This window comes from Bison bison, unplaced genomic scaffold, assembly GCF_000754665.1.
Source record: "Bison bison bison isolate TAMUID 2011002044 unplaced genomic scaffold, Bison_UMD1.0 scf7180017864216, whole genome shotgun sequence".
Taxonomy (NCBI): Eukaryota; Metazoa; Chordata; class Mammalia; order Artiodactyla; family Bovidae; genus Bison; species Bison bison.
In genome coordinates, this window is record NW_011494788.1 from 165,947 (window position 1) to 177,233 (window position 11,287).

General features: G+C 38.8%; 1 protein-coding gene across 1 annotated transcript in view; it reads left to right on the plus strand.

The window, feature by feature from the left end:
• Positions 1–11,287, plus strand: part of THSD7A (thrombospondin, type I, domain containing 7A) — a 487,905-nt gene that overhangs the window by 12,176 nt on the left and 464,442 nt on the right. Inside the window, exon 2 of the mRNA XM_010845433.1 lies at positions 1–109. Coding sequence (XP_010843735.1) covers positions 1–109 — 109 coding nt within the window. The remainder of the gene's footprint in view (positions 110–11,287) is intronic.

An 11,287-nucleotide genomic window follows, 5' to 3' on the forward strand; every position in this document is an offset into this window, starting at 1 on the left:
CGGCACCCGGCCGTCCTGCCGCTCCTGCTGCTGCTGCTGTGCCCGGGCGCCTACGGGGCTGCGGCGCCTGGCGAGGCGGAGGCACCCATCCTCTATCTGTGGAAGACTGGTAAGTGGAATGGAGTGCCCCAGTGCTTCCCATCTTCACATCTGGGTCCACATCACAAAACTGCTGGGCTTCAGGAGGGACCCCTGTGCTTCTTGATGACCTGGGTGTGCTGGGATCCTAAGGTAAAAAGTATGATTCCTAGGAGGCAAATTAGGTCGTGTCCGAGGCTATTGGGAAAGAAGAACCGAATAACTAAAAGGCATTAGTGAGTCACTGGAATATTTCCCTCACAGCTTCATAGTTAATGAGGGCAACCAACGCTGCACTTTCATAATTAAGTGCAATATTTTTAACCTCTGTGTTCTCATTCTGTTAGGACTTTCTTAAATATATTTCTGGCAAAGAGCAAGCAAACATTTAGCCCCGGTTTTTATTCTGTGTTAAGGCAAACAGTTCACTGATGTATACGGAAACAGACTTAAATTTGTTAAGTGTAGCTTATGTGGGACACGTGGAAACAAGCCAAGTGAGGGCATGTCTAACAGTTAAAGGCAAATGGGGCGCCAGTGAGCTGGCTGAGACCTTGTACAGCTCAATTCTTAATGAGTGAATTGTGGGGTTCTTGAAGTGTGTGATTGTTAGGATGTTTAGGTTTAAACTTTTCCTGTCTTGAAAATTTTTTTTTTGCTTTGTTTTCAACCAGCCAACAAAAGCAAGCAACTAATTGCCCCTTGGAATCTCCCAGCAAAGTGCTGACCAGAGGTCCTGGTGGGGCAGTGACAGGCAGGAAAACAATACCAAATGAGGAATTACCACTCCTCTCCTGGGGCTCCTCTCTCCTCTAAAGGACGCTGAGAATTCTTCAGCTGACCTGAAACTTCTTGTTTATAGGAAGAAAGTGGGAAGCATTATGCTTCGTGCTTCTGGCTAGGGATGGATTTGAAAGAGTTTCTTGGCAGTGCCTAAACATTAAGAGAAGGATGCAGTAGATATGATGGGGGAAGGTATATTATTGGTCATAGGATCACAAATGAGTTGCGGAGAGTGTCTCTGACCTGACTTCAGCTGTTTTTAGAGCTCTAAGGCAGAGACAAATTAGTCTGTGCTACAGTAACATTGATATCCTAATTTTTTATAAAAAACTGTTGGATCTGTGTAGCAACTTAGTGAAGAGATTGAATAGAAACTTATCTAAAGCCAAAGTACATAATTTGCCTCAGAATCTTGCATGAAATAACACACATGTACGCATGATTAGAAAAGCCTTTTGGATATTAGTGTGAATCATTCTTGTTACCACTTGAAGTTTAAAGATCAACTGATTAGTTGATAAAGATGAAATCAAATTATTTTTTTTTTCAATTTAATGTAAAGAGTTGAGGATCTCTGATTTAGCTAAAGCCAGGGTTCAAATTTGTACTTTTAAAGTACTAACAGCCGAGCAGTAGTTCAGATCAAAGATGAGTCTAGGCAGCATTCACTGTACAGAATCTGAGGTGCCCATATGTGTCAATATCAATGTCATGATGGAAACTTAAGCCAATTAAACTAGTGGAAAGCTCAGAAGAGCAAGGATATGGAGGCTTTGATTCTAGTGTCTGTTCCAGCTCTTGCTCTCTTCAGGAACGTTGGAATGTCACTTAACTTTTGATCTCCAGTTTACTCATCTGCCTGTAAATATGACCTTCTCCTGACTATTCCTCATATCATGAAGATGAAATGAGTGAGTGATGAGAATGTAATCTTTAAACTTTAGAGTTATGTGCATGGGCAAATATAAGCTAGTATGATGAGGATAATGTAATCTCTTATGGTGAGCCTTGGTTTGGTGAAAAAAAAAATGGTGAATTAAACAAGAGAGCAAGATAAGAACCTTTTAATTTTTTTTTTCCGCAGGGAAAGTAGACTTTACCATATCTATGAAGGAACTGAGAGTAGTTATCAGAGGAAATAGAGGATATTTAAAGAAGAGGGATACACGTAAATGAAAATACAGAGATGATAGAATCGTAAGTGTTCCTCATTTGATGGCAGTAAGGAGACAGGCAGGGATTTGGGAGAGAAAATGAGGTGAGACAGTCTTAAGATTCTGGTGGGATAAGCTTGGTCTTGGTAGAACAGATTATTTAGCATCACATTATTGGTGAGATCATTGAATTAAAGTGATTTAGTGAAAAGTACACTGGATGAAGAGCTGATAGAGGAACTCAGCACTGGCAGGGTCATTCAATGACTTTAGTTCTTGGTTTCCTATTTTGTGATATTTACTGATTAGGAAAGATGATATTTAAAGGCTTTTTCAACCCTGAGGTATGTGCACATATGCACATACACACACCATAAACATAGCTGTATGCATATATACACATATATAATTATTAACATGTGTATATACATATAGGATATATATGTACATAATGTGTAAGGTTAAGGATACATAGTGTATATTATATGAAAGTTTAACGTATAAGGCATTTTTAATTATTTTTTTTAAAGTCAGTCACAACAAAGGGTTGTTGAGGACTCAGTGTGTGACTTACATGAAGTCATTGTGATAGAGGATTAAGATACTGTTTTCCCTGACCGCAACAAAGTCCAGTTGAATAATATACAACAGTTGCAACAGGGCATACCATACTCATGAACAGAACACTATGAGAGCAAAGAAGTTGTATAGCTGATAGAAGGAAACAACAAAAATGTAAGGCATGACAATACAATATTCACAGGTCTTATAAGTGTTGGAGCTCAAGTCTGGAATATTTGGTGGGAATGAATGGATTTAGTGCTAATGAGAAGAGTTGGGCCAGATTGTAACAAAACTTTCAACCTATGATAAAGATGTTAGATTCTAACCTATAAGCTGGTGGAAGCCATTATAACGTAGAGTAAAGTAGCTCTTCCCGGTAAATTTTAGGTTCTTGCCTCATGGCTAAAGAATTTAATGAGAGACAGTTGATAGGTAAGAAGTGGATTTATTTAGAGAAAAACACACTCCACAGACCAGAGTGTGGGCCATCTCAGAAGGCAAGAGGCCCTGAAATATGTCTTGGTTAATTTTTATGGATTGGGTAATTTTATAGGCTAATGGGTGGGAGGGGGTTTCCCTGGTGACTTCGGCAGTAAAGAATCATCCTGCCAGTACAGAAGACTCTGGTTTAGCCCCTGGGTTGGGAAGATCCTCTGGAAAAGGAAATGGCAACCCACTCCAGTATTCTTGCCTGGGAAATCCCATGGATATAGGAGCCTGGTGGGCTATTGTCTATGGGGTCGCAAAAAAGGAGGACATGACTTAACTACAACAACATCAATGAGAGAGAAACTATTGAAAGAGCCTGACAATGTGTGGTCAGAACAGGTCCAAAGAAAATGTCAGTAGGTGCTAAATGAAGAAGATATCTTCGGAAGGGGATGGGGGCACAAAGTATAAGACATTTTCGAGAGTCTGTAAAGGGATTATGATATATTTCAGAAAAGATCAGTGAAAGGAGGAACTAATAAGATAATTCCTTTGGGAAAAGACATTTTAAGTAGAATAGTAGAGATAGAATCTTGGTTGAATAATAAACCAGATAGTGGGAAAGTTGTAGTATTGATACAGTGAGTAACCAAGTGGTATTTAAGTCTCACCACAACATTGTTGCTTTTCAACAGAGAAAAAACCCAAAATATAAGATATTAAATTATAAAAGTAAATGTTTCAACAGTTTTATGTACAGTTAAAGCTAACTTTTAATACTTGAAAAACATATTTCATACATGCAGAGTTAGAGAACGTACATTATTGGAAGGTAAATAATTTACTGTTACTGATAAGCATTAGACAGTTTTTCTATTTAATATTCTTGAGTATGGAATTGTTTCAGTAATAATTATGGCTAATTATATTCACCTAGCAATTCCAAATGAAGGGCATTGAACAAAGTATGATTGACTTAACATGAGTCAGACAAAAAATAGTAAATACATCCAACTTTAATCAATTTAGGCTGCAGATATATATTTTCAAAAAAGTTTTAATGAAATAATTGAATTTATTTTTATAATAATGAAATTACATTAAAATCCAAGAAATAAATGCACACTTCAGTTCAGTTGTTCAGTCATGTCTGACTCTTTGTGACCCCATGGACTGCAGCATGCCAGGCTTCCCTGTCCATTACCAACTCCCAGAGATTATTCAAACTCATGTCCATTGAGTCGGTGATGCTATCCGGCCATCTCATACTCTGTCTTCCCCTGCCTTTGATCTTTCCCAGCATCAGGGTCTTCTACAGTGAGTCAGTTCTTTGCATCAGGTGGCCAAAGTATTGCAGCTTCAGCTACACCCTAGCTACACAGCTTCAGATACGCAGTAGCCGTTTTTCAGAATCAGGTGATGAAGATGTATATATAACTAGTTCTGAGTTTTTTTTCAAGGAAATCCTCACATTAAGCACTTTTGACCTGGGTTCATCCAATGCAAGACAGTGCTATTAATGACTGGCATTGTGTGCTTTACAGTTAATTGCACATAAAATAATTGTTTAATCAGATTAAAATAAAAACAGGCATTATCCTTTTTTCTTTCTGTACTAATATAAAATATTCTGCAATGTATATGAAAAAATAGCCATCTTGGTCTTACCATTCTTTAAATAACATAGGTGAGAAGAATGTTATTCCAGGTAGTAGGAATATAAGGTTGACATTATCTTAAAAAAAAGTTTTGCATTTCAGTTGCGATTATAATTGGTCTTAATTTGGAATGTGACACAGTTTGCTTATTAAATGAAGAATAGAGATGGAGCAGAGGGAGGGATGGGCACAGTGTCCAGGGATGGACAGGATGGGTAGATGATCAACGCCAGTTTATTTGGGATAACATAGATCAAAATGTTTTTTTCATGGTACCTGTGGAATTATTTCATCACCCTGAATATTTTCTTTCATCCCCATTATGGATAAACATCTTGTATTTTGTAGGGGTTTTCTGAGGATTAAGTATAATAACATATGTATATACTTGTAGAATACTTCATATATATTGGGACTTCAATAAATGTTAAGGTATATTACTGCTATTATTCTATTATATAATAGAATGGTTACTTAATTTTATGACCTGTAGTAAGTCTAATAAAGTGCCTTAGCTTTCTATAAAGGATCTGTTTTTTGTAAATGCACTAGAAATTACACATTGATACAATTATAGTGCTAGATATTCCAACAAATTATAAGAGAAGCAGCATTGTGAAATGGAAAGATCATGGACTTTGAAATCAGACAAATCATTTTAAATCTTACCTCTTCCTTATTGGTGAAATTACTTAAGCTCTGACTTTTTTTCTTACCTTAGACTGGTGACAGGGGTTCTGAAATTAGAGGGCATTTGTAGGGTTTTAAAAAGTAGTAACTAGTATTTAGCACAGTACCTAGAGTATAGTGACTATATTTAAAAAAATGTTAGTTCTTTTCCCATTCTTTACCTTTTTCTCTCCTAAAAATGTCATAACTTGAAGGAGTTTCACTGATCCAACACATTTATCTGTTTTCTCCAACTAAGAAACACCAAGACAAACAAACCAAATCTAGAGAGAAATGTTTTATTGCAGACTTGTCTTTTTTTGTTGTTATTTAATTACTTTGGTTCTTACATGTAGATAGCGTGGACCAAAGACCATGAAAATATTCTGAGGTGCAAATTCAGGGTGAATTATATAAATATAATTTTCATACTTTATTTCATATAGTGTCTTAAGATTTCTTTGGAATCTGAACTTTCACATTCTTGCAGTTACCATTGTCACCAGTGTTTTCCAAATTAAATATATTCACAGTAGAATTGCTTGTGGATATGATTTGTTTAACATCCTAGGTGATGATTTAAATAAATAAAAATCTACAGTTTGTGCCCTATTTTCCTGCTCGTCTTTCTTAGCATACATAGCACAGTTCAGTTGAGTCACTCAGTCGTGTCCGACTCTTTGCAACCTGATGAATCGCAGCACGCCAGGCCTCCCTGTCCATCACCAGCTCCCAGAGTTCACTCAGACTCATGTCCATCGAGTCAGTGATGCCATCCAGCCATCTCATTCTCTGTCATCCCCTTTTCCTCCTGCCCCCAGTCCCTACCAGTATCAGAGTCTTTTCCAATGAGTCAACTCTTCGCGTGAGGTGGCCAAAGTACTGGAGTTTCAGCTTTAGCATCATTCCTTCCAAAGAAATCCCAGGGTGATCTCCTTCAGAATGAACTGGTTGGATCTCCTTGCAGTCCAAGGGACTCTCAAGAGTCTTCTCCAACACCACAGTTCAAAAGCATCAATTCTTCGGTGCTCAGCCTTCTTCACAGTCCAACTCTCACATCCATACACGACCACTGGAAAAACCATAGCCTTGACTAGATGGACCTTTGTTGGCAAAGTAATGTCTCTGCTTTTGAATATGCTATCTAGGTTGGTCATAACTTTCCTTCCAAGGAGTAAGCGTCTTTTAATTTCATGGCTGCTGTCACCATCTGCAGTGATTTTGGAGCTCCAAAAAATAAAGTCCGAAACTGTTTCCATTGTTTCCCCATCTATTTCCCATGAAGTGATGGGACCAGATGCCATGATCTTCGTTTTCTGAATGTTGAGCTTTAAGCCAACTTTTTCACTTTCCTCTTTCACTTTCATCAAGAGGCTTTTGAGTTCTTCTTCACTTTCTGCCATAAGGGTGGTGTCATCTGCATATCTAGTGCTCCAGTTTTATTACAAGCTTGTTGATTATCTGCTCCAAAAATCACATGCTCAGGATTTGTGAAGGTTTAATAGCTCAATGGACTGTGGTGAGACTGATCACTCCTAACACAAATTGTAAGTAGCTACCCTGGAAAAGGAAATGGGAACCTACTCCACTATTCTTGCCTGGATAATCCCATGAACTAGAGGAGCCTGGAGGGCTTCAGTCCATAGGGTCACAAAGAGTTGAACACAAGTGAGTGACTGAACGTGCATTTGGTTTGTAAAATAATAAAATACCCAGTCTGGACTGAGATTAAGAGTTCTGTGGAGCAGCACATACTGAGGTCTTTTTCTGCCTTTTGTTATTATATAAGAAAAGGTGGGAAGAGATGGATAGGGTGAGGTGCTGATGTTCTGATTAGGTTATTGGGGAAGTGTGATATGCTTTGAATCCTTTTAGGAGGAAATGAAGCCTCTCAATCTCTGATTTAAGTTTGAGTGATGACACTGAACTGTGGGTCTTTCTGGAATGGGAGAGTGGAAGCTTCCAGGCTTCCTAATATAAAGGCACATTAGTGAGTTCTTTAATAACAGAAGCACTGGGGAAGTGGCATTCAGGAAAATACATCTTTCCTATCACAAGCGTATCATGGGGTGTGAGTTAAAGGTGCCAGTGAGTCATAAGGTAGAGATTTTTTTCTAATTTTCTTCATTGGAACTTTACACTTGACACTTTAGAATGAATTAAAATGATGAAAAATAAAGGAATTTGCATTTAATCCCCAAATACCTAAGCAATAAGAAAAGTACTTTATTTAAAGGAAGAGATATAACAATTGGGCTTCCCTGGTAGCTCAGCTGGTAAAGAATCCACCTGCAATGCAGGATGCCCCAGTTCAATTCCTGGGTCAGGAAGATCCCCTGAAGAAGGGATATTCTTGGGCTTCTCTGGTGGTGCAAACAATAAAGAATCTGCCTACAATGCAAGAGATTTTGGTTCTGTCCCTGGGTTGAGAAGATTCCCTGAAAAAGGGAACAGCTACCCATTCCAGTATTCTTGGCTGGAGAATTCCATGGACAGAGGAGCCTGGCAGGCTATAGTCCATGGAGTCACAAAGAGTTGGATATGACTGAGCCACTTTCACTTCACTTCACTTATAACAATTAAAAATAACCCAGTAAGAAGAGTGGCGGAGAAGGCGATGGCACCCCACTCCAGTACTCTTGCCTGGAAAATCCCATGGACGGAGGAGCCTGGTAGGCTGCAGTCCATGGGGTCGCTAAGAGTCAGGCACGACTAAGCAACTTCACTTTGACTTTTCACTTTCATTCATTGGAGAAGGAAATGGCAACCCACTCCAGTGTTCTTGCCTGGAGAATCCCAGAGACGGGGGAGCCTGGTGGGCTGCCATCTATGGGGTCGCACAGAGTCGGACACGACTGAAGTGACTTAGCAGCAGCAGCAGCAAGGAGAGTGGAGGGAACATGAGTACTTAAAACAGTGATACCAAAAGTACTATCTGTTGCTTCTGATATGTCCTTGCACCTAACCAAAAGGATGTCTTCTCATCTTCTAGAAGAACTATTGAGCTAATTGGTATTTTGCATAATTTAACATGTGAAATCATAATCTTTGGGAAATCATTTTTATTGGCTCTATATTATTGAATCAGCTGTGCTATAGAAAAAAAATGAAATAAGGGCAGATGGAGAAAATCATAAAGACAATATAAAGACAACCATTTTCAAATGGCACATGTAATCAAGTAATGTGTAGATGGGCTCTTGTTCCAGGAGCCATCAGAGAGAGAGATGGTTCACAAGCAGGTTTGACATCAGTTAATTCAGGAGAAGCTATGAATGACTGCTAAAACTTGGAAAGAAAGTTAGACGCAAGAGAGGAGCAACAAAACAAGGAGAGAAAAAACAGGCAAATCATTTGCATTCTTTTAAAAGCTATTTTTAATAGGCTTTATTTTTGAGCAGTTTAGATTTATAGAAAATTAAGTGGAAGAATTTAGAGTTCTCATATAACCCCCTCATCCTCTCTCCAATTCTCCCTATTATTAACACCTTACATTAGTGTGGTACATTTGTTACAACTGATGAGCCAATATTGATGCATTATTATTAATTAGAGTCCATAGTTTGCATTATAGCTCATTTTATATGAGGATTCACTCTAATTTACTTTGGGTGATTTTGAACAAATACATAATATATTCTCTAATATAGGTATGGACTATTACAGTGTCATACAAAGTAGTTTCACTGCCCTAAAAAATCCTTTGTGCTTCACACGTTCTTCTCTACATCTGTCCATCTCTCCTCCCAGATTGCTGGTAACCAATGGTCTTTTTACTGTATCCATACACAGGCTTTTTCAAGACTTGCATGCAGCTGGAATCTTACAGTATGTGGCCCTTTCAGATTTAGTCTCACTCAATAATGTGATCTAAGTTCCTCCATTCTTTTCATGGTTTGATAACTCATTTATTTTTTAAAAATTATATTTAATTGAATGATAATTGTTTTATAATGTTGTGTGGGCTCCTGCCATACAACAGCGTGAATCATCCATAAGTATACATATGTCCCCTCCTTCTTGAACCTCCCCCCACCAACCATCCCCGCCTCTAGGTTGTCACCGAGCGCCAGGTTGAGCTCCCTGCGTTTTACAACAATTTTCATTAGCGATCTGTTTTACATATGGGAATATACATGTTTCAGTGCTATTCTCTCAATTCATCCCATCCTCTCCTTACCCCTTTGTGTCCCAGGTATGTTCTTTATGCCTGAATCTCTATTCCTGCCCTACAAATTCATTCATCAGTACCGTTTTTCTAGATTCCATATCCATACTTCTTTCAATATTCCATTGTGTGGATATAGCACGGTTTATCTGTTTCCCTATTGAATGAAATCTTGATTGATTCCAAGTTTTAAAAATTATGAATAAAGCTGCTTTATCCATCTACATCCATATGAAGATTTTGTGTGGACCTGATTTTTTAGCTGTCTTGGGTAAATACCAGGGAGTGTGATTGCTGGATCATATGTTAAGAGTATGTTTAGTTTTCTAAGGAACTGCCAAACTGCCTTCCAAACTGTACCATTTTGCATTCTTGCCAACAGTGAATGAAAATCCCTCTTGCTCTGCATCCTAGCCATGTTGTCAATGTTTTGAGTTTTAGCTATTTAAATAGGCATGCAGTTGTACTTTCTTGTTATTTTCATTTGCTATTCCCTAATGAGAGATATGATGTTGAGCATTATCTTTTCATCTTGTCATCTGCATGTCTTCTCTGGTAAGGGATCTGCAGTCTTTTCATCACATAAATGAAAATAGTACAAGTCAGTGGAACTCTTATGTAATGGAGTTCAAAGCCTCAATCCAGCCGGTGCTGCACATACTCCATTCTTCTTGTTGCTCTGATGATGTGTCCCACAGTGAAACACAATTGTTCATATAAAGAGAAAACATATATGGGAATTAAATAATAAATTAATTGAGATGGGTGTACACTTAGTCGAGTTCTGCCTTGAGTGGGAAACTTTGGGAGAGAGTTTGACAGCGACAGACAATACCTCGAGAGAGAAGCAAATGGCCTGATATAGCAGCCTGCAAGCTTGTGAGATTTTTAAGTGTACTGTGAATGTCTTATATCTCTAGCCCACTCCGGTCTGGTTCATAAATCACATACATAGCTACCTATCCACTTGTTCTTGCGTGGAAGAAGCCAGGAGCCGGCAGAAAGTCAAGGTGCAATAAATATCCTTCTGAACTTCTGGGGAACAGGGGAGGTCTACTGTCCTGAAGCCATAGGGAAGCTGACCTGAGAACCAAGTTGTCAAGGTTAGTCTGCCGGTCAGATTACTCCCACAGACCTTCCTGTGAACACAGAGTGCTGAGCACCACCAGAAGGGGAGTAGTAGGATGATGACTCAGAAGTGGGTAGTGTTTGCACAAGGGTAGAAATACAGCCACCAAATTGCTCTGGTGAGAGAGCCTGATAGAAAATTAGCTTTTCCAAGCAAATGTATCAGACACAGGTGTGGATTATGTGGTTGGAATAATTTAACCTATGGTATATGGCCAATGCAGGGCTACCTAATTGTGGCACAGTCTGGATAAGAAGTTACCCCTTAGATTATTACAGTAGTAGCAATAGCTGGTGACTGCAGCCGTGAAATTGAAAGACACTTATTCCTGGGAAGGAAAGTTATGACCAACCTAGACAGAATATTAAAAAGCAGAGACATTACTTTGCCAATAAAGGTCTGTCTCATGAAGGCTACGTTTTTTCCAGTAGTCATGTATGGTTGTGAGAGTCAGACTATGAAGAAAGCTGAGCGCCCAAGATTTGATGCTTTTGAACTGTGGTGTTGGAGAAGACTCTTGAGAGTCCCTTGGACTGCAAAGAGATCCAACCAGTCCATCCTAAAGGAGATCAGTCCTGGATGTTCATTGAAAGGACTGATGTTGAAGCTGAAACTCCAGTACTTTGGCCACCTGATGTGAAGAGCTGACTCATTT